This window comes from Heterocephalus glaber, unplaced genomic scaffold, assembly GCF_053883595.1.
Source record: "Heterocephalus glaber isolate CG9 unplaced genomic scaffold, H.glaber_assembly_v1.0 deba00001479, whole genome shotgun sequence".
Lineage (NCBI taxonomy): Eukaryota > Metazoa > Chordata > Mammalia > Rodentia > Bathyergidae > Heterocephalus > Heterocephalus glaber.
Genome location: NW_028258316.1, coordinates 20,427,099 through 20,450,997, shown reverse-complemented (window position 1 = coordinate 20,450,997; position 23,899 = coordinate 20,427,099). Strand labels below are relative to the sequence as shown.

The following is a 23,899-nucleotide window of genomic DNA, read 5'->3' as shown; positions in this document are numbered from 1 at the left end:
AGGGCTGGAGAAGAGCCAGGACTTCCAGAGCAAATAAAGATTATTCCTAATGCTGGAGAAGTGCTGAAAATATAAACAAAACGATCGAAACATTAACAAGAGGCACAGATCCTGTTCAGGGCTAGAAAATGAGTAGGGATAGACATTGGCGGAGAGACAAAAGGAATTTGAAGGAGATCTATACTTAGCGACCTCTGAAGTGACTAAAATCTTAGGACTGCAAGGACTCTTTTTTTTTTGCAAGGACTCTTATAAGAGGAAGAGGGATCAAGAGAGTTGGGGGAAATCTAGAAAGTTTGGGGCTCCCCAAAGAGAAAGAGGAGGCAGGCAGGAGAGGGATGAAGGAAAGGAAAAGGGCCTGCTGGGTCCAGACATGCTAGAGCAGTGGTGGTGAACCTACGGCACATGTGCCGCAGCAGGCTGTCTGTATCACGGAAAGCCCTGCAGGTTTGCTGGAGGATGCCACCCTCGCACAGGTGGGCGGATGGAGTGGGCAGAGAGGCAGCCCCTCACCCAACTTTGTCATGGAAGCTCCAAGATGGGAGGTGAATTTCTGAAGCTGGACCACATTTCTTTTCTTATCAGAAATCTCTTAAAGAGGCCTAGCATACTATTTCAGTTGTGGTTCAAATAAATGACTAGTTTGTTTGTTTGTCTGCTTGTTTTTTAAGTGCAGAAGCCCACAGTATCCAATCACCAGTCTCACCTGCATTAATCGCTTTAATAGGCTCTGGAAATAGCCACCTCCTCTCCCTCCTCATGGGGCCCCTAGGAAGCCCGTCAGGGAAGGTGCTGGGGAACAAAACTGGACGTGCAGCTGATCCAGGGTGTAACACAGTCACACTCCAGGCCACTCGGCCATGCATTTGTCTTATCTGCCACCCCTATTTTTTCAAAGCCTCACAGAAAAGCAGAAGGGAGGTAGCGATGCACAATCCTACTCATCGCTAGGCTTTATTAACTTCTATAAAGCAAAAACGCAGATGCCAAAAGCCAGACAGGAGCAATTACATTTTTAAACCAACTCCATCTATGTGGAAATATTGACTACATTTAGTAAATGATGCTGCAATTCAAACAGCTACGGCTGATCACACAGGCCCCAACTCCTGATATTTTCTTCCAATGTCACTTAAAAAAAAATAACTAAGCAGACACACAGAGTTTCAAAGCCAAGCTAAGCACAACAGAGTTTCAAAGGCAAGCAAATGCAGTCAATAACATTTTTCATTACAATGCTTGCAGTGGGACCTACGTGGCCATATTTTTAAAACTGTTGATGTGCAACAGTGACAATGACTTGTTCAGGAGGACAAAGAGCCAGGTTCAGCAGTGGCGATGTGTGAGCCACAGGGAGGCAAAGGGACCTACTCAAGGTCACATTCAGTAACTCTGCCAAGAGATCCCAGGGCCACCTCCAAACTTCATCTCCAGCCTCCAGGCACAATCCTCCCTTCTCCGTGACTTTCCAATGGATCAGCTGGAATCTTGCTCCATAATGGCTGAGAATAGTGGCAAGGTGGGTCCGGCCCTGCGGTCCTTTAGGAGGATAAATGCTGCTGGAGGTTGGGGTCATAAAGGAAGGCAAGACCTCCCACATTTCAGTGTGGCTCAGGGCTGCCTGGGAAGAGCTTACCAGCTCTCAAGCAAGCAGATATTTGTGAATTATCATGTCTAAGGCCCCAGCACCTGGGTCTTTGGGAATACTTTCCAATGTGGCTTCACGATGTTCCAACCTGGAGTCTGCAGCTTTAAAACCAGGAGAGAAGGCATCTTGAGACTGTGTATGGAAGGCTGATGTGTTTACTCTGTAGTCAGAGCTAAGAGGATGCTGGTATTAGGGAACTCAGGTAGGAAGGAAAAACAACCACGAAACTGGCTGCCAGCTGAAGCAAAGCCACAGCCAATTTAGCAGAAGGAACACAGATTCTCAAAGGAAGTGGGAGCTCAAGGTGTCGGGACTGGAGAAAAAGGAAAAAATAAATCCACTTATACATTCTCCATGGACAATAAGCAGTTTCTAAACATATATGTCACTATTAAGACTTGGTCTTCACCTGAAATATTGGGCTTCTTGAAACCTGAAGAGTTCTTTGTTGTTGTTGTTGTTTTTAAAAAGGCCATGAGATGTATCTCACCTCAAATTGGCTCATTGATTGCTTCGGAATGCATAAATGATTCTATTTTGGAATCACAAACTTAATCAGGCTGCTGAAATAACCCACTTCTGGGAATGTGGTTTTCAAATTAAGCAAAAGGTGACAAACGCATTAGCCAAAGGGGTCTCATGGGGTGGATCTGGGCTCCAGGAGAGGGGAAATGCTGTTCTCACTCAGGTACAGACCTCATTTTTTAAAAAAAGGCCTTTCACCAAAGTAGGAGTTGGTGTTTTTCATACCTAGTAACTAATCTGACACTCACAGCCCTTGGAGAAGGAGGCATGTGGGAGGTGGCTATGCCCATTTCTCAGGTCCACAGACTGAGTAGTAAAGTGAAGTCTCAATGTCATGCATAATATATGACACTTCCCTGCCTTCCTTCCCTGGAGGGGATGATGGCACTGTCTTCCAGCAGGCTGGCTCTAGAACCCTGGGGCTGAACTTCAGGCAGGCCACTTGTTCCTAATCCCAGTGATGACCTTGGGCTTGCCCATTTCACATCCTCAACCACTTCCTCCTCACTTTCCTGCCTCCCCCGGGAAGATGAGCTGGCAGGGAAGGAACAAAACACACAGTGCAGCACAGCAGGCACTCGCAAAGGTGGACTCTTCCGTTCCCAACAGTGTTCCTATAAAGCAAAGTTAAACCACAAGTGCAAAGTAAATACAGACCAAGTGATAAGAACGTGTCAATGCAGCTTCATCGATTGTAACAAATGTATGGCCCTGGTAGGAGATGTGGGAGGCTAATCACTGGTGTGTGGGGGGGTATGTGGGAAATCTCTGTCTGGATCAGTTTGGCTGCAAACCTAAAACTGCTCCCCAAAATAAAGTCTATTAAAAAAACATCACCTGGAACCACCACCTCTGCCCATAAGCCCTCTGGCCCCATGGTGCTGCTTCCTGCAGCTGTACCAGGAATACACAAGGGAAGAACGGGAGAGAGAGTTTGCTTCCTATGGTGCACTCTTTCTACCTGCTAGGCTGTTGGAGCAAAAGGCAAATGTCACAGCCCAGAAACGCAAGCACCCCTACCCTTCGGCACAATTAGATGTCCGCGTGAGCTTAGAGTTAATATTAGATTATTGCTTGAGGGTTTAAAAAAAAAAGGAAAGAAAAAGAATCCATTTGGAAAGATTTATATTTCAGCCTCCAGCCACCTCTAGCCACTTAATGTCATTCCTTCTAATCAGATTCTCTGGTCTTGGCTGGGAAGTAGTCTGGGGTCCCTGAGCTGTGAGACCAAAAGCTGCTCTTCTAGGCTATGAAAGAAGCCTGGTAGCCAGCTAGTTGGAGCCTAATCCCCTGTGCATGCCTGCTTTGGTTCAAAGCCCTTTGCAGGGTGGAGAGAAGATTAAGACCCGAGGAGCTGTTCATGTGCTGCGAGCGTGAGCAGACAGACACACTCACCAGGGGCTGTGTGCACTTGACAGGTGTGTGCAGACTGTGTGGCTGGAGGCAGGCAGAAGTGGGAAGCAACAACACACTCACAATCCCATTGGCTGGAGGTTAAAGGATCACACTTCTCTCTGCAGCTCCAACCAAATGATGAATCTATGGCAAGTAATAAATAACACCGGGTTTGACAGCAGAGAGGAATGATGAAGAAACCAGAAGCAAGCACTGGGGTGAGGATATGTCCCTTTCGTGTCCAGCTTCAACTCTGGAGGCAAGAATCTTCTCTAAAAATATCAATTCTTAAAAAAATAAAATAAAGGCACTGTCTTCCACCCTGCTAAATGCTTCTTTGATTTGAGCAGTAAACAACCAGTTGGAAGAGGATTTGGTCCTACATAGGTGTCATAATTTTCTAAAGCTCTGAGTGTCAGCTTGAGCTAAATAAATATGTAAGACTAAACTGAAGGAGTATATCAGTGTACATCATGAACTCTGCATGTGCAGCAGCCAAAAATCTAGTCAATCAAGGGTTTATAAACAGGGGTCTTTCTATGTGTCATTGCTGACATGACTCATGGGATGGACCCGAAAGTGAATGCAGAGGAGAGCCTGTATGTGTCGAAGGTTCCCTGTTGGGAGTACCGGAATGGGACCAAGGTGAGACACCACACACCACACACGAAGCTGGAAATGGGAATCATTTGTAATGGCTTCAGCTAACCATGTATGGTGCTAAAATGACAAATGTGTCGTTTAGAACCTGCTGAACCAAATATAATGACTCATATTAATCCAGACAGATTTGTCCCGGGTTATTATGCAAAGGAAGGGAAGGTATGATAACTCTAATTAAATGAAAGGGCCGGCAATAGTTTTTAACTTCTGGAACATTTTAAATTTTAATATGCTCCCTGGATTTACCTGTGGGACTTCTGAGACTGTAATGAAGCTGTTTGATATTTGAAACACACGCAGACATACACACATCTCAGGGGCACCTGGTTAGCCTGAGGTGCTATCCACATAACCTGGGGACTGAGAAAGCAGGCGGGTAAGTGAATTTCAATTTGTATATTCCTGAGGTGGTGCTGTTTGTGCCTGAATCCTACTGTCATTTCTCACCCGCTCCTGAAGAGCACCAGGGTTGGAGGTCTCGGGTTGAGATCCAGCAGTCCAGCCCTCATCAGTACAGCACGTAACCTATTAATTTCCTGATTTAGTACGATGCTATGCAAGGTTGCCAAGAGTCTCATCTCCCAGTCCTTAGCCAACTATCTTGGCCTTAAAGGAAGGCAAATTTCAAAAGAACAAGAAAACAGCACATTAGACATTCTGTATGCCTTCTGCGTAGCACCCGCCAAACACATCAGACTCTGGGCTGGAAAGGACCTTGGACAGCCCCTGACCCATCCACCCTGGAACACAGAGGATCATCAGAAACTGGCCCAAGGTCACACAGCAAATGTGCAGCAAATCCTAATGCAGTATCCTCAGTCTGTGGTTCCACTAGCCAATTTATCAAGCATATCTGGCTGGAAAATCTTTGAGTGATCTACTTTTTTATTATTATTACTAGTTTGGCTCCTGTTCCTTCAAGATTTTTGCAAAAATCAAACATCTCAACATAATTGCAAGTAGCACACGGACACATGGACAGTCTTGTCTGGACCTGTCACTGCTGATGTGGCAAATGGGCTTCAGAAGAGGTGGCTGGGGGCGGGGGGCTCACTGGAGGTTGGACACAATCCTCCGTAAACTGCTTTGGGTAACAATGGATGCTCTATGTGTCAGAAAAAGAAGTGGCAAAGAACTGCGTCTGCTTACTCCCTTCTTTAAAAAGCTGCAACCCTCTCTGAATCATAAACTCTTCAATGATTTGACTCTTAAAACTTATTTTAATTTGGGCTAGGCGGGTGTAGCTCAGTGGTACAGTACTTGCCTAGCATGCACTATAAAAAAAGAAGTGAAAATTTTATTTTAATGTTCTTTGTATTACACACATATATACACACTTAGTCTCTTTTCCCTTCCCCTTCCTATCACAGAAAAAACAATAAAGATTTTTAAGCTTGAAAAGATATCTTCTACTAATGTAATGGGTATCCTGGGTGCAGAAAAAGGACATAAATAGAAAAGGCAATGAAATTCAAATAAAATCTGAATTTCCCTCTTCTAGGTCATATCTCTCTACCATTAAACCCCTCAGGGGCCCTGTGGCACTGGGGCATACACAGGGTGTCTGAGTGGGTAGTGCCCAGGCTGGGACAGGTAGAGCCCAGTGGAGAGGTGGGGTGTCCCTGGCAGTGAAGGGATCTATTCTTAATTTTGTGAAAATGTGTCAACAGCTCCCAGGTATGCTTTTCACTGCCCCTGAAGCCATCTGTACATCTTGTAATGCTGTAGTGTCCTCTTTCTCCATTTTACCCTAAAGCCTGCCCCCTCTTCTCCCTAGAATTCATGTAACACAAAGCAACATTTACTTCCCCTGTTGCTTCTGAAGGCCCCAAGAGGGTCTATCTCAGGCAGACTATGTGCCTGGTGCTGGCCAGAAGAGGGGCAACCATGGGCCAGGGGCTCATTCTACCTTAGCAGCCACATTCAGAGAGAAAAAGCAGAAGCAAAGAGGCAGGATCCGCTCATCCAGCTTCCTGTGATACAGGTGCTATGCTTCAAGGGCAGCCCTGCTCCTATCCAGTGCTCCCCCAATGGCAGGTGCTCTTTCTTGGACTTCAAAACCTATTCGAGGAAAGCTGAGGGTTCACTCTGAAAGCAAGAATAATAAGTGAAGGAACCAAGGCCTAGGGCTGCTCTGAGGCCCAGCGTACCAGCACCATGGGGGAATTCAGAGAGGCTCAAACAGAAGATCTCAAGTGAGATCAAGGAAATGCTGGGAAACCAAAACTCACAGCCAAGCAGCTTGACCCTCGTGGCACAGCTGGGTCTGAGAAGCGAAGTGCAGGGATAGTCAGTGTTTCTAAGGTTTAGGTTAATTGACAGCTTTTCCAAAGCCTATCACCCCGTGATGATTAAGTTACCCTAGTCTCTTTAAACTGCCACTAAAATTGAATCCATTTATATATATAAATGACCATTTGGATCAAGTATCTTTAGAGCATATATTTATCATCCAGGACTTCTAGACCTTTTAGGGTCAAGGCTAATGGACTACCTCTTTAAAGAAAGGAATGCTAATAAGGGGGAAAGATTGATGTTGGGAAGTAGAAAACCGCTGTGTGTGACCCACAAAGAGCTTTGCCCACTGTGCCTTGGAACAATCTACACGATCAGCCTTTTCCCAGAAACTGCAAAGAAGTTTGCAAAAGCATCAGAGTCTCCCCAAAGGTAATGGGCTAGGAAGCAAATGAGGGAGGCCGAGGTCAAAGGCAGATGTGCCAGGTACACTGCTAGAGAGGCAGCCCGACTCACCTGGGCTCAGGTCACTGAACAGCACACAGGAAGTTTCCCTGACCTCTGCTGCCTAGGAGTTTCCCAGCGGCCAGTGGGCCCTCGGCTGGCGTTCAGAACACCTGGGCTGAGGTGGCAGGAGTATGGGGGGACAGTGTTGGGGTCACAGGCCAGCCCAAAGCCCTGGGAAGCACTGCACTACAGAAGCACAGCTGGTGCTGGCATTCCTTCCCCTTAAAAACCCTTCCTTTCTTGCAAACGGGTGGAAATGGGAGCTGAATGCTTGCAAGAGGCCCTTGAATCCATCCAGGCACCGAGCACTATGCATCTCACACTCCAACTAGTTTTCAACAGCCCTGGGCTAGGAGATTAGCAAACCCATGTACTTCTTCAAACAGCATGATTAAATCCCCAGAGGCTGGCTTTCATGAGGTTATTTTTCTCAATTAACAGACACAAAAAGCACAGATATGCTCATGGGGGCCAAGGGATTTATTTTCACCAATCAGGCAGGAGCCTCACTTTCCCCAAGGTTAGGTAGGGGCCACTTACCTGGTCCAGTTGCCTCAGTTTCCAAGTGGAGGACTAGAGGCTCTGAGAGGGCCAGTGCCTTTCCAGGGTACACAGACTGGCCTGGCCAGAGCTCTAGGGTCACCAGACCTCCTCAAGCCACCTGAGGGCTAGCAGAACTGTTCCAAAGTTGAGAATTACGGGGTGGGGGGCTGGGGGGGGAGGTGGCAGGCCACCCTGTGTCAAGCAGAGACTATCTCTTTCAATGCTCCTAGAATCCACAGCCCCTTTCACACTTTGTAATCAGACTTGAGTATGATATTATCTCCTGCACTAGCCTGGAGGGCCCACAAAGCCAAGGCATCACTATATTCTCAGTACCTGACTCCTATCCTACAAACTAGATGTTCCTACATTCAAGTTAGGAAAAACGGGAGACCAAGCGATTTGCCTAAGGACACACAGCAAGGAGTTAATGAAGGAGAGCGCCACTCTGCCTCCTGCTCTGCTCTTGTCCCAAGCACTGCCCTACCTTGACAGCCTCCGCGTGTGTCACCCGGGCCAGGGATTTATCGTTGACACGCAGAATCTGGTCCCCGACCCGCAGCCCTTCCTTCTCGGCCAGGGAACCTGGCTCCACCAGGGAAATGTAGATGCCCACGCCGTGCTCCGATCCCCCGCGGATGCTGAAGCCCAGGCCCTCGTGGGCCTTGGCGCGCCGCAAGCTCACCAGACGCACCTCGCCCGGACCCACGCCGTCGGGGCCGCCCCAGGAGAGCTGCCTGTAGGGGGCGTTGGCAGGCAGGTAGAGGCCCTCGGCCGTGTACTGGTCGAAGAGCAGCTGATCCGAGCGCGGGATGACCAGACGCAGCATGGGCAGCAGGCGCCGCTTGACCGGGCTGTCCAGCAGGACGCGCAGGGTTCGCACCAGGTCGAAGACGTTGCGGCGCGCGTGGTATGCATTCAGGCAGTGAGTGAACTGCTCCCGCTCGGCTTCGCTCAGCAGCGCGGTCAGCGCCTGGTGCAGCTGGCGCACGTTGGCAGACAGCAGCCGCAGCCCTGCGCCCCCGCCGCCGCCGGCCGCGGCCCCCGAGCCCAGAGAGCCGGTGGAGGACGAGCTCACCGACAGGCCGTCCAGCTGCGCGTTCATCTCCCCGCAGAGGTCCGGCCAGACTCAGGGCGCGCCGCGGGATACTGCTGCCCTCGCGGGCACGGGCGCGACAGCTGGATCCCGGGAGCGCGGCGGTCACCGCTGGAGCCTGGGCGGCGGGGTACGAGGCGACGGCGCTGAGTCCCTGGAGACGCGGGCAGGCGCAGCGGCTGGAGGAGTCTGGTTTAGGGGCGCTCGGGGACGACGGCTGGAGTATGGGTTGGGGGGGGGCGGAAACAGTGGCTGGATCCTGGTGGGTCGCGGAAACCGGTGCCAGAGTCCAGGGAAGGCAGAGTCGCGAAACTGGAACCCGGGGGACGAAGAGACGGCGACTGGAATCCTGAGGTCGCGGAGATCACAACGGAATCCCGGGGGACAGTGTTGGTGGCTGGATCCCGGAGGGCGCGGAGACTGCGGCTGGAGGCCGGGGGCGCGGAGGCAGCAGTTACATTCTGGAGGCGCAGAGACGACGGGCGGCCGGAGTGCGGGGCGCAGCCAAGCGGACCGCCCCGTCACACCACGCCCGGGGCTCCCCCAGCCGGGCCGCCCGTTTCTCTAGGGCTGGGGGACCCCAAAGTCAGAAGTTAGAGCGGGGATCGATATAGTAACAGAACCCCCGAGTCGCAGCCAGTGGAGCTAAGCGATCGCCCGGCAGGGGTGCGAAGCATGTCCCCGGCAGCCCCGGGATGTAGCAGCCCGGGGTACCCGCGCCCCTGCGCCACCTGGGCGCAGACGGAGCCGCGCCGCCGCGAGATCGGACTTTGCGAACTGTTGAGCAACCTGGAGCCGAGTCTTCCAGCGAGTTCCGACGCCGGCGCCGGCGCCAGCCCAGCCTTGGCCCCGCCCCCTCGCCCCTCCCCCGCTCCTGCCCCCTCCCCCTGCGGGCTCTTCAGGAAATGACGTCCCACCTGGCGCGCCTGGCCGTTGCCTGGAGACGGGGTGAAACAGTCCAGCCCTGGGGAAGAAAGGGGTGTGTGGGGGGGGGTAGGGGGGTAGGGGCAAGAGGACCTCTGGGGGCCCTTCGAGCCCCCTTACTTCTCCCGCCCCTGGTGTTGGGGGGAAAGAGGGTTCAAGAACTGCGCTGTTCGGAGATCTGAGTCTGAAGACCAGAATTGCTTTGAAGCAATTAGCCAGCCAGCGAATTCACAAATGTGGGGAAAATAGCCAACTTTTTGCTTTTTGCCTCTAAAATATCAGACGCTTCATGCTTGATTTTTCTACCTTAAAACGTTGTGCGCCCCCCACCCCGCGCACACGCGCCGACATACACGTTCAAGTGTTTCTGTGGATGATTGTTGGGCACCTGCTGTGTGCAAGAAGTGAATACAAGCACGTGCAGGTGCCTCCAGGAGCTAACTCCTGCACACCGTAGATCAGACTGGACTGGATCCAGGCATGGGCCATCTCCGCTGGCCAGGAAAGCCGTTTTCAGAAATGCAAAGGTACACCACACATAAGCATACATCACACACACACACACACACACACACACGCACAAAAATGGGCGCATATAAAATAGATGAGGTCTCAGTAAAGTGGGTGGGTCGTACCAATCGTACCAATGTCAGTTTTCTAGTTGTGATGTTGTCCACATTGGGGGAAACTGGGTGAAAGGTCAACAGGATGTCTACTTACCATTTCTTATAACTGCCTGCAGGACTACAATTATCTCAAAAATTATATATAATATTTATACACACACATAGGAAGTGGGTTGTGAAAATAGTATCCTTTGCCTTCGTATCTCAAAACACAATGGGAAGCGGCTCCAAGGCATCCACTCCCCAAACACAATGTAAGGAGAGCCCTGTGCTGTTATGCAAAGATGGCCTTCCAAGGAGGCCCAAAGCGCCATATTCACACACCTTGCAGGCGCCCCTTCCAACCTGCATTGCCTCTCCTAGGCTGTTCTATAGAAAGCTGGATTTTTCCTGAAACTGTTCTGGGATTGCCAAACCGGAGGAGCCAGCTGACTCCTGCCTGGAGGTGGGGTGGGGGGTGGAGGAGTGTTACTTTGAGTAGGTTTGAGCTCCACCCAGAAGGATGGAGCATTCACTATTCATTCATTTTCTTATTTGATGACTCTTCAGTCAATATTTTCCAAGCACCTATTCTGTATTGGGTCACTACCGGGTGCACGTTAAAAAGACAAAATCTCTGAGTTCAAGGGGATCACAGTGTAGCAAGGGAGAAAAATTATGTAAATAAATAAAGTATAAAACCAGGATAAAAATTCCAATGACTGAGCGAACCCAAGATAATGGGAAGAGAATATGGTAAGGATTTTATTGAAGAGGGCACCCCTGAATGAAGAACCCCTAAGAATGGACTTCCTTCTCCGAACAAGATAGGAAAGATTATTATTTAGCACTGTAGATGTAGTGTATTACCAAACAAGGCTAAGATTTGCAGCTATACTTTCCCTAAAGATCTTCAATTCTCTGCTTCACTTCCCTAATACAGATTTAGGTTAGCCATATCCAGTGAACATATTTGACAGGGTGTCTAATGAAAACAAATTTCAGTAACCAGCTAGACCACCCTTCTACTACGTATCCTGACTCCACCTTCTTAACTCTAATTAAAGTCTTTAGTGTAACTAGACCAAGATATTTAAGAAAAAAATTAATCTTCTTCATCCCCAAAATGTATTAATGGCATTCATCAAAATCCCACCAAACAGGGCTTACGTGTATGCAGTTCAGAGTTTCCGGAAATGTATTTCATGCCTAGCTTTCACTTAGTTACTGCTCTAATTATAATTACTATGATTGGCTTGATAAATGCATCCCTGGAGCTGAGATCCCCATTCCCAACATTTTATTTCCTTGCAAAGGATGTTTTCTCAAAGGTATTTTGCTTTAGCCAGCAGCAGTCGGGTTGCCCACAGACTTGGTAGAAAAGGAAACACTTTCTTTTGCAAACAGCAGAGACCATCTGGGATGCTGTGCTATTGTTTAATTTTATAGAGGCCGGCTTGAGAGGGCAGACTAGTACGAAAGCACAGAAAAAGAGAGCACTAGGACTCTGCCTTCCACCTTGCATAACCACCTCAGGATCAGTTTGCACTGGGTACCCTCAGATGAGAGGCAGTGTGTAACTGTGCTCAAACCTCAAGAATCCTATTTCATGTCTGAAGATGTGTTTGTCGTTCAGAAATAAGCTCTTGGAAACCCAAGCGGCCTGGGCTTCTGTGGGCTACAAGACTGTAGGACCCAGGAGGGAACTATGGGTATGCGGATGGCCTGGCCTTGGTTGCATACTGCCCTCTTCAGAGGGAACACGGTATTCTCCTGGGGCTGCACTGCATGGCCTGGGCTTTCTTCACCAAAGCCATTTTAATTGTTTGGTATTGTTTCTCAACTCAAGGCAGTCAATGCCCTTCCCCATGGATGTTTCTGGAAACTTGAGCACACCGTAGCAGGTAAAGAAACAGAGAGGAAAGAAGAGTAAATTGTGCTTTGTGCTTAGCGCAACTTGCAAGTGTTAGAAGTGCTTTGTGCCTAGATGGCTTTTTGTTTGTTGTCTTTGAGGTGTTTGTTTTCACCAAGAGGTAACATATTGAGTTGCGCACTGGCTATCAGGCGGGCCATTATTCCAGTCTTTGAGCTTCCCTTTAGCCAGCTGTGTAGCCCACACCAAGTGCCCTCACCTCTCCTCTGTGAAATAGGTTTCTACACCTTCCCTGTCTCCTGTTTTCCTGGAGAGCAGCTGCAGCCTGCATGTTTCAGGTTCTGTGCAGTAAGTGAAATCGTGTTGCCATCATGGGGTATCATAAAGTTGCTGGCTATTTCCTCCACTTTTTTTTATGGCAATCTTAAAAAGCCCTTTTCTATTTCACACTCATTTGGAGCTTCACTCCTTTCCTCTTATCCACTGGAATGTATCCTTAGAAAGTGATAGAGATTAATTTAATTTGAGATACATTTCCCATGGGACATATAGAAAAATATAGGTAAGGTTTATTGATTACCACTGTTTGAAAGACCTGCATTTTATCTCACTCAATCTTTCCACTGCCCAATAAGGAAGATATCATCACCATCATCATCATCATCATCACCACCACCACCACTGTCATCATCTTCCTGATAATGCAGAGAAGAGGCAGAGATGAAGAGAAGCAACTATACCCAAGGTTACAGAGGTAGTTAAAGGAAAACTTGGGGTTTGAACCCGGAGAGTCTGGCCCCCCAGACCTCTGATTCTCAACTATTGTGCTGTGTAGTCTCACAAATGTTTGATTCAGAGACACTGAACTATACCGACAAGCCAACTGGGACGGATTGAGGACCATATTTTCTCTAGAAAGTTGGGCTGGGAACTCAGAGGTTAAAAACAAGCCACATACTAATGATTCCTGGCTGGTGAGCTGACATTTTGCAGTGGAAGAAATGAGCAGGGGTTTAGTAAAGAAAACATCATCGAGAGAAGAGGTGATGGGGAGGATTTGGAGACCCCTGAGGTTCTCAGCCTGGCCACAGGAGGAAGAGGAGGAGGCTCAAAGCTATCTGGTGCCAGGCATTGTGAGGAGCCTTTTCCAGCTTGGGAAACCCTGCAGAATGGACATTAGCAACTGGAGTTATCACTTTTGCTCCACAACCACAGCCTGTCTCTTCCTGTAATGTCAGTGGGAATGGATGATATCAGCAAAGAAAAGAGAAAGAGACGTTTTATGGCTGGTAGATAATGCAGACAATATTGATGGAAATGCAGAGAGATAAGAGAGAGGCAAGAAAAAGAGAGAGGACAAAAACATCAGGAGAAGAAGAGAGATACAGGTATTTATCTTGGCCTGGCTGTAATCTGCAGAGTCTGTTTTGTGGTCATAGAGAATCATGTGATGTGTGCTTAAGAAGAGTGTTAGAGCACAGTAGATCTCTAAGTTCAAATCCTTCTGCTGTTATCTTTGTGACCCTGGGAAAATCACAGGGACATTTTTCACCTGAATTCCCTTACCTACAAAATCGGATCAGTTGTGCTGCCATGTGCATTATTGTGAATGTTGCTTCTGCTCACATATACATAATGTTTACCACTATGCCTGGCACATTCTATGATCTCCTGTAATGTTTGGCATCCATCTAAGTTAAAGCTTTTAGTACATCAGAGTCCATGGTTGGAAAGGGGCCATGACTTCTTTATCTCTGTGTCTGGTGCTCAGCCCAAGGACAGGCACATGGGAGATGCTCAGTAATTATTTGTCGAGTGATTCCTTATCCCCCTCCTTTTCTGGCCTTTGTGTTACAGACAGAACAATCAGGAGCCAGAGAAGACTGCTATCTTGCCCAGTGCCCCTGTAGCCAGCAGCGTCTGTCTCAGGCTCTTTCATAGCAGCTAGAAGGAAAATGTATTGAAAACTGCCAGAAGACTATGCACTTTGCAGGCATCATTTCATTTGAAACAGATACTATTACTACTCCCACTTTACAGGTGAGGAAACTGAGTGTCTGGGCTATGAGTGATTTCCCCAAAGTCTGTATTCTCATTGCACTTTGTAATAAGACAGATGGAATTGATGCTGATTTCTCTTACATGGCTTTGGGGCAAATAGCACACTATCATGATAGCAAAAATAAATCACAGGGAGCCAATTTGTGGGCTGTAAAGAGGCAAAGCAGTGGAAGTGAACTTATCAGGCCTGCTGTGCTATAATCCCCATGTTACGAAGTCTGGAAGAGCTGGTTTAATCAGGGGATTATGTATAGGTTGCACTAGGGCACTCACTCCAACACCAGCTGGGTTCAAATTAGAGAAGTCCTTAGTGAAAACATCCTTGCCAGGCACACATCAGCATGGTTAACTGGGGCACCCACTCATGTACTCCCTCTGGTCACTCATTCATTATTCAGAGGCTACTTAGCTCCTCTCCTCTGTCGGACAATATTCGGGGATTCAGTAGGAGCAAGACCCCCATGGTCCCTCCCATCCTGGAGCTGAAAGCCAGGACTGGTCACATTGCGTGGGTCAGATGTGGCCACGAGTGGCAGGGTGCAGCACTAGGAGCTGCCAAGTGAGAGTCCCAGGCAATCCTCTCTGGGTGACATCCCTTTCTCATCCCTCAGCCCCTGACTCACTTTGGCATCACAGGGCCGTGGTCAGTACTGCAGACAGACTAGGTGAAAAAATTCCTGGTTATGTAACCTTGGAGAAATTGCATCATCCTTCCGAGCCTCGATTTCTACACCTATATAGAGGAGAGCTAAGAAAGGAATATAAAAAGAGGTGGTTGGAAAGCTCACAGATAGCACATGGAAAACGTCACAGTGCCTGGGACCATAGAAACTGTACACGGGGGCAGCAATGCACTGGCTATAAAAAATAATCATTCCTTAGCTTTGCTTACTGATATAGCTCTCATCAAACTCCTGTTTTTTTCAATAGTGAGGTATCTAATCTTCTGTACTAAGTAATTGCTTCATAACTGTACTGATCCTCAAGGAAGCTTTTTGTTTTGTCTTATTTTTAACTTCAGTCTTCAGGGAATTCTGAGCATGAATGCTGTTCTGGAGACCCTCTGTGTCCTGTTGGACAAGTCCTTTCTCTCTGTGCCTCAGTCTCTCCATTTGTACAATCAGTGAAGGGCTTGGAGATGGTGAGCTTCAGCCCTTCCAGCTCCCAGAATCAGGGTTCTGTCTCTATGGCAGAGGAGTAGAGGGAAGGGGAAGAAGAGGAGGACAAGTTGAGGGGGCATGGAGAGTTTTCTAGGGGTTCTTGGCTGATGCAGATTTGGAATTCTGTCCCAGGATCCATGGCTGACTGATGACTCTTCTTCTGACTGGTTCCAGGCTCTTAATGTCTCTTTGCCTCAGGTTTCAAATAACAGCTAATGATCCTAGCTGCCTTTCAACCGGTTTTGTGATTTTTGCCTTTGACTTTGACCATCTTCAAAGTCACTCGGCAGACATTGTTATTACATTTACAGGGCCCAGTGTGGCCAACACTTGGCAAACTGTGTCAAAGAACCTGTAACCGTTACAGAAGAATGCTTGCTCTCTGCATTCTTTTTTATTCCTCGGGAATTTGATATTCTCATTGACCTTCATTGAAGGTAACAGCAAGTGCAGTTTCAACATCCTAGGGTCATAGTTTTGTTTTTAAAAAGCCAGGTGGAATCTTAAAATCACATTCTTTTTTTTTTTTTTTCATTTATCGAGTGCCTACTATGTGCTGAGCACTGAGTGAGGCTGAAAGAGCTGAACTCCAGTCCTTACTCTAACAGATCTCATCTAGTCAAGAATAACATAAATAATTCTGGCTATGTGCTGTAATGGGGTATATTAGTTATCTATTGCTGTCTAACAAATTGTTATTCACTTAATGGCTTAAACAATACACATTTGTTTTATTAAAGCTTCCCCAAGTCAGGAATCTGGCTTGGCTTAGCTGGTTGCTCTGCCGAGGATCTCACAAAACTGCAACCCAGGCATTAGCTGGTCTGTGTTCTCATCTGAACTCTTCACTGGCAGAGGGTGCACTTCTAAACTCATGCAGGCGATACTAGTATTCATCTCAGGTGATGATATGACTGAGGGCCTCAGCTTTTTGCTGGCTGTTGGTTGCAGCTGTTCCCTGTTCCAGGAAGCCACTCACAGACCCTTGAAGTGTAGCCTGCACAGGTTGGTGGACTTCTTCAAAACCAGCGAGAGAGTCTTTCTCTCTCCAGTCTAAGACGGTGCCTTCTAACACTGAATGCAATCATAGGAATTGCTCCCCATCATCTTCACCATGTAAAGTAACCTCATCAAAGCAGTGACCTCCTATCTCCTTTACTATAGTCTATTGGTTAGGAGCAATTCACAGATTCTGCCCAAAGTGAAGGAAAGGAAAATGTACAAGGTCGTCATCTGCAGGCCTGCTGTCACACAGAAGATTGCAAAGTGTAGCAAGAGCCCAGAGAAAGAAGACTTTGACTCTTCCAGGAGAGGCCAAGACTTCCTGAAAGAGGGTGCACATGAAGGTTGACCCTTGAATGAGTGAGGGTCACCAGGTGTGGAAGATAGAGAGGTCACTAGGCAGAAGGGACAGCATGAACGAAGACAGGGTCAGAGAGGAGGTGGGTGGGAGTGGAATCATGGCAGATGGAATGCTGGGCCAAGCCATTTGATAGTGTTCTGAAAGCAACCGTCAGTTTGCAGATGCAGGTTCTGCTTTCTCCTGGAGAAGCATCAGGCACTTTCTCCAACAGCTCTCCAAGATTTATAGACACACTTGTACTCGCAAAAGATCTTCAGTGAGTGTGGCAGCCTTTGAAGAATGTGATAGACACCAAAGCTTGCTGAAAATATACCTGAGCCTCCAGGACACAGTGAGCCATAGACTGCTCTTGTTGGATGAGATTTCTAAAATCCGTTCCAGCCAGTTGCTACCTTTTCTCTCCCCATGGCCTGACTTGGCTGGGCAAGGTGTGGCTGGTATTACAGTCAGATGTATCTGGGATCAAATCTTGGTTCTGCCTCTTGTCTCATAAGATCTTCAGCAAACAACTAATCCCTCTAGCTCTGTGTCCTCATCCATACAATGGTGATGTGGAGATTAAGTGCAAGCACATGTGCCCAGCACTCATCTGACAGATAGTGCCTCTTAGTGGCTAGGGCTACTGTAACACAGGACCAAAGACTGCGTGGCTTAAACAAGGGGGTGCTTGTCTTCTCACAGCTCAGGAAACTGCAGGTCTGAGATTGTGGTGTGGGCAGGGTTGGGTTCTCCTGGGTCCTCTCTCCTTGGCTTGCAGATGGCCACCTTCTCCCTATGTCTTCATTCAGCCTTCACCTGATTGTATGCACATCTGTGTCCACTTTTCCTCTTCATATGAGTCATATTGGGATTAAGGCTCCCCTTAAAACTTATTTGAGCTTAATTGCTTCTTTAAAGACCTTATCTCCAAATATGGTTGCATTTTGAAACTCCGGAGGTTAAGACTTCAACATACAAATTCAGTCCAATTCAGCTGAATATATTCTCAACCAGCATCAAAGCCTCTCCCATCCTAACTTCTCTGTGAGAACGGGTCTGTCTTGTGAGCAACTTTCCAGAAGGACATGTGTTCCTCTCTCATTCTGTAAATAACAACAATGGCCACAAATAACAACAGCCCCAGAGTTGTTGAAACGAGCCTAATGAATCAGCTGAATAACCTCCCCTTAATGCAACTCGATGACAGTAATTTTCTGGAACACACTATTACAAGGGAGCAGTGTGATCTCCAGGGCTTTGTGGTGCCTAATTAAAAAGCGCTGTAGCAGGAAGGAGATTGGAGTTGCACATCAGAATGGCATTGTTCTGATTTCAGAGTTGGAGAAAATGCGGGTTTTTTTTTTTTTTTTTTAACCAAACTGTGAGAAGGTTGGAAAGGATGGTCCAGGGAGACTGTGGCAATCTTTGCTGGCCACATGGAGAAGGCCTTGGGCCATTGTTTCTGCTTGTCCGAAGAAACCAAGGTCATTCCATTGTCCTTTTTCCTGATAGGCAAGGGGCCCGGAAGGACTGACCAGGGGCTGAGATGGCCATTGGCTAAGGAATTTCAGGAGAAACAGATCCATTTGCAAAATTAACTCATTCGGCAGAAGCTTCTTATTAAACATTTATTAGGTGCTGCTGATAGAGGGCACATTGATAAAATAATTAACATTTATAAATATCTTTAAATTTTGGGTTCTTAATTTGGGACTATGGCTTCAGAGCTTCTGTGAAGTCCTTGAAATTGTGTACAATATTCTGTGCATGTGGGTGTCAATGTTCCATTTTTCTAAATCCTGTGGTCCATCACCCAAAAAGATTGATATCTCCCTATTCTAAATACTACTTGTTTCAATTTATTGACCACTTACTCTTTGTCAGGTATCTCATACTCTTTTCTTCATTTAAAGCTCATATCCACTCTCAAGATCTGTGTCATTCTCATTTAACAGGTGAGGAAACTGAGGCTGGGAAGCTAAGCTTTAAGAGGTAGAGCTTGAGTTTCATCCATCCATGCAACAAACATTTACCGAATAACCCTGCTCTAGAAGGAGTATTGGATGATCACCACACAATGAGGTGGGAACTCCAGTAGAATGAAGTGACTTGGGGCACTGGGGGGCACCTGACCCAGTGTGGGGGCCCCAAGTCAGGAAAAGCTTCCTGGTTGAGGGGATTTCTGCACTGAGTCTTAGAGGAAAAGGTGGGTCAAAGAGCTGGCAAGGACTCTCCCGAAGTGAAGCTTTATGTGCATCTCAAAGAGTATATGGGAGCATGTCAGATTGAGAAGGTGAAGAAGTATAAATTTGACTAAGGTTGCTTCTTTTGCAAAAGCCTCGTTCAATCAATAAACTTCAGAAAAGATTCTCAGCTTCACTTGTCGTCAGGGAATTGCAAGTTAAAACAACAATGAGATACTCTCTTGCACATACCAGATTGGCAAAAATCAAACTATCTGACAATGTAAAGTGTTGCCAAGAGTTTGATGTAAGAGGAACATGCCTACAGCACTGGTGGGCCTATAAATTGGCTCAGCCACAGCTACTTGGCAACTTCTAGTAGACTTGAAAACATTCCTACTCCATAGCCAGCAGCACCATATCCTGGGATATTTCCTGGAGGAACTCTCACTCACTTGTACCAGAAGTGTGTCAGTTAGTCTCTGCTGTGTAACAAGCATTCATTGCAGTGTCTTACCCATTGCTGGTTTAGCTCTGCCTCTCTGGCTCAGCTGGGTAGTTCTGCCTGGTCCTGCCTGACTGATCTCCGCTAGGGTTTTGCACATGACTGTGGTCAGTTAAAAGGCCAGAGGACAGCCTAATGGCTTAAGAAGGACTCATCTATTGGTTTTCTGGCTGTTGCCTGGGGTTAGGGGAATAACTGGGCCTCTTGTCTTTTGTCCTCCAACTCCATGTCATGATTAACGCCTTTGCCTGGTGTATAGGAGAGGCCATCTTCTTACAGGACACTGTCATACTTGACCAGGGGTTTATTCTGCTTCACTTTGACCTCTTCTCAACTAATTCCATCTATACTGACCCTCATTTCCAAGTAAGGTCACATTCTGGGGAAGCTGGGGGTTAATATTTCAACACATCATTTTTTCTTTTTTTTGGTGCTGGTGGGGGCACAATTCTGTCCATAACAATAATATCACATTACATTGTTTTTTGATTACCAGTAAATTGAACATTTTCTGTATGCTCCTTAGTCCAGTTTTTGTGAGGTTGTTTGTCTTTTCTTTATTTACAAGAATTCTTTTTATAATAAAAAAATTCATTCTTAAACCCCAGAGGGTTTTTTTTTCCACTTTCACTCAAATTCAAACAGCAACATCAGTCCAGACTTTAGAGTATTAGTAAAGTTGTCAGTGTGTGGTTTGCTCTGGGTGTAGCTTTTTGTCTACTGAAGGTGACTTTTATGGTTTCCTATCAGTTAGGACAGGCTAGATTATGCCCCATGAAAGAGTGACCCCAGAAATCTCTGTAGGCCACAAGGTGTATTTCTCACAAAGACCTCATGTCCCCTGCAGTTTGGCTCAGGCTCTGCCCCACATCATTGTTCCCAGTAGAGTTCCCATCCAGGACACTGCATTGGGACCACAGAAATAATGCTGTTGCTTTAGAGGAGAGAATTTAGTGCAAGAATTGTTTTAGTGACCCAAAAGTCCAGAGAGAACATTGAAGAAACACTGAGAAAGCTAGCTGCAGGAGGCAAAGACCACCCTGAATTCCATGAGAAAAAAAGTCAAGTTAACGGAGCCTCATCTCCCGGAGCTGGGGACAGCCACCCAGAGATGGGGTGCTGCTCAGATTCCTGGCCACCCTGCTGGAGCCTGGTGAGGCTGCACTGAAAGGGCTGGAAGACTCAAGACGCAGCTGTGAGAGTCAGGAGCACAGCTGTTGCTGGGCCACACTGACAGTTGCCAGGCACATAGGTGTGAGCAAGACCCCTCCTCTCTCTCAGCCATGCAGCCTCCACCAGTGTTCACCATGGCAATGCCAAGGGAAGTCCCAGCCTTACAGATGGAATGTGGAAGGGTGCATCTTCAGCTAAACACTGGCAGAGCCAGCCTGGGCAGAGAAAATGGAGAGCAGGAAGGCCCATGCGGTGGTGTCTTCCTGAAGTGACACCACCCTCATTCCCCTGACCAGAACAGGTCACTGGGCCACAGCCTGATGTTGGTGAGGCAGGAGAGTATTATTCTACTCCACAAAGGGTCATCTCATACTGTAGACGCTGAATACAAAACAATCTAACATAGTGGTGGCGAACTTACGGCTTGTGAGCCGCAGCAGGCTGTTTGTATCATTGAAAGCTCTAAAAGGTTTGCCATCACTGGCCTAATACAGCTTCAGTTTGGCTCCAGATTCTAGCAAGCTTTCACCTGGAAAATATCCATGTCATCAGCAGGAACTGGAACTTCCACCTGTGCCTACACCTGCTACCAAAGCCATCTAAGGCCTTCTTCTTCAAGCACCTGATTCTAAGGATTCTAAAACATTGTTATTCAGGGCATGGTCTTGCAGCACCAGCAGCAACTGGGATCTCCTGGGAAATGTAGGTTCTTAGCTCTACTTCCAAACCCACTGAATCAGAATCTGCCTTCTGCCAAGGTCCCCAGGTGAGCTGTGAGCATTCGAGTTTGAAAAGCACTTCTCTGGGGCTGGCGTGTAGCTTGGTGGCAGAGTGCTTGCCTAGCATGTGCCAAACCCTAGGGTTCATTCCCAGTGCAGCATAAGGGGGTGGGGCTCTTCTCTGGCAGTCTCTCTTGAGCCTGAACTGAAAAGAGAGTACAGACTGCCTTATACTTAAGCCCGGTTCTATGGTCTGTCCCTCCGACGCACATGCTGAAATTTAAACTCCATTATGAGATGTTAAGAGGTGGAACATTTGAGTGATGATTAGTGCCCTACCCTCATGGACCAACCAATCCATTCATATAGTTAATGGATTAATGGGCTATCTTGACAGGGAAACTTGCTGTAGAAGCCAGTTTGGCTAGCTCTCTTACGTGCTCTGTTTTCAACATATTATGCATTGCAGCCCCTTGACCTTGAACCAGAACCATGAACTAAAATAAAACTCTTTTTCTTCTTTTTCTGTAGTGGCAGTGCTGGAGATTGAACCCAAGGCCTTGTGCATGCCAGGCAAGTGCTCTGTCACTGAGCTACATCTCCAGCTCAAACCTTTCTTCTTTATAACTTACCTAGCCTGTGATATTGTGTTATTAGCAACAGAAAAGAGACTTGCGACACCTAGGTAGCTTTTTCCCACTCTGCTTGTATCATCAGTCTTGAATTGGTTCCTCCTAGATTCTGGTCTCCAGTGGAGAGCTTATCTTAGTTTCCCACACTTATACAGATTCGTTCTCTCTCTCTCTCTCTCCCTCTCTCCCTCCCTCCCTCCCTCCCTTCCGCCCCATCACAAGGATTTGGTGAGAGGTTGGGAGGGACCACATTGAGGATTGCTAGATAGTTACCACTGTTTTTGCAATTTCTTGACTTTAATTCACGGCTCTAACTTCCATGCTCCCTGGTTTGTAACCTCAATTGAGGGCCTTTCTGTAACCCTCTTAAGAAACATGAGGTTTGCTGGTGCTGCTGTAACCAATTACCACAAACTCGGTGACTGGCAACAGACATTTATTCTCTCATGGTTCTGAAGGTAGAAGTCCAAAATTCTGATGTCAGTAGGGGCTGCTCCCTCTGTTTCCCCTAGAGGAAAGCTCTTCCTTGCCTCTCCCTAGTTTCTGGTGGCTCCTGGCCATCCTTAGCTTTTCTTGGCATGCAGGCACATCCTTCCCATCTCTGCCTCAGCGGTCATATAGCCTTCTTTCCTGTCTCTCTGTGTGTATCCTCTCCTCTTCTTACAAGAACACTAATGATTAGATTCAGAATGCACCCTAAACCCAGGATGATTTCATCTCTAAATCTTTAGCTCATCACATTTGCAAAGACCCTATTTCCAAAAATGATCCCTTTTGAGGTTGCAGATAGACGTGGCTTTTGGACAGGACACTACTCAACTAACTACAGGGTATATGGTGCTGAGGGGGTTGCGCTGGGACTCGCTCCAAGTCCAAAATCCCTTTGTTGGCTCCATGGTTTTTCCATATTGCTGCCCCTGAGTACCCCAGCCTCTTGTCTTAAATCTATGCCAAAGCGCTGCAATGACAAGAGGCAAGTGTCCCCCCTGAAGCTAGGATCGCACTAAACCTCAAATCCAAGTACAATAAGATAAGTTAATTAAGAGCAAATCTCTTTGCCTTTACAGCTTGCAAATCCATGGATGTCTGCAGCAATTGACTGTACAAAGCTAATTATTTTTTAAAGTGCATTTAATTTTCCATATGCTGTGGATTCCCTTCCAAGCAGCAGTCTTGGGCAGCTCTGAGGAGCAAAGCAGTCAAGGCCATCATGAGAGCGCTAGGGGGCACCTCTACCTTCCTGAGATGATGCCCAGAGGTGGCACAGTTCTTTGCATATAGAGGACCCAAAACCATGTTTTCCCATCACACTGTGAGCCTGGGGGTGCCGGTGGGCCAGGAGAGTGGCAGAAGCCCTGTTTTGTTCTTTTAGGGACATAAAGAACAGTTTCCAGAACAAGCCAGTGTTTTTCAGTCAGATTTCCCTAAGCAGACGCTGAGATGGCGATTCATGAACACATGGTTTATTATAGAAATGCTCCTGGGGAACCCACAGAAATGCAGAGAAAGTAGATAGGGAAGAGAAGGAGAAGCAGCAGGGCCAGGGCTAGGGAACAAGTGAAGTACCCAGGTGCCAAATGGCAGCAGGCTGGGTGGGAACCTGAGAGTCAGTGTCTCCTTAAACCTGTGGGTCTCACCCACTTAGGCCTCATTCCAGCCTCCTGGGAAAGGACATGATTTCAGACAAAATCACTCAGAGGCTCCCAGTCTGGTCTTGTGGAGACCCTGGATTATAAGCTACACCTCTGAATTTTCCTGATTAGAGGCCAGGGATCTGGGGTTTTAAGATTTCTATGTTCCTCAGTCCCTGATTTGAAAGTCATCCTGGGGAGGATGTAAATTCCCCAAATAGTCCCCTTGAAAAGAGCTCCAGGTGCTGGCTGTCAGAAGGGAAGGTGGCTCTAAGGAGGGAACTGGGTAGAATGGTCCTGATAGGCCTCCCAAGGAAGGCAGAAAGGTGTAAGTGAATTAGCAATTGAACAAATGAAGAAATGCCCCAAAATTGAGAATGCTTATCAAAATCCTGTCCTTTCCCGGCTGGGGATGTAGCTCAGTGGTGGCACCACCTGCCTCGCAAGCACAAGGGCCTGAGTTTGATCCCTGGTACCAA

General features: G+C 47.4%; 1 protein-coding gene and 1 long non-coding RNA gene across 7 annotated transcripts in view; one reads left to right on the top strand and one right to left on the bottom strand.

The window, feature by feature from the left end:
• Whrn (whirlin) overlaps window positions 1–9,499 on the bottom strand; it is an 88,023-nt gene extending 78,524 nt beyond the window's left edge. The window contains exon 1 of one of the 6 annotated variants that reach the window (XM_004849502.4): window positions 8,004–9,499. In XM_004849502.4, the coding sequence (XP_004849559.2) occupies window positions 8,004–8,621 (618 nt within the window). In that variant the 5' untranslated portion in view covers window positions 8,622–9,499. The remainder of the gene's footprint in view (window positions 1–8,003) is intronic. The other 5 variants (XM_021262187.2, XM_021262189.2, XM_021262188.2 and 2 more) reach the window with 5 other exon arrangements.
• A 105-nt stretch (window positions 9,500–9,604) lies between these two features.
• Window positions 9,605–18,811, top strand: LOC110350122 (uncharacterized). The gene is made up of 4 exons (XR_002396457.2): window positions 9,605–10,063; window positions 12,650–13,402; window positions 13,872–14,054; window positions 18,533–18,811. It is a non-coding gene; the product is annotated as an uncharacterized LOC110350122 (long non-coding RNA).
• The last annotated feature ends 5,088 nt before the right edge of the window (window positions 18,812–23,899 follow it).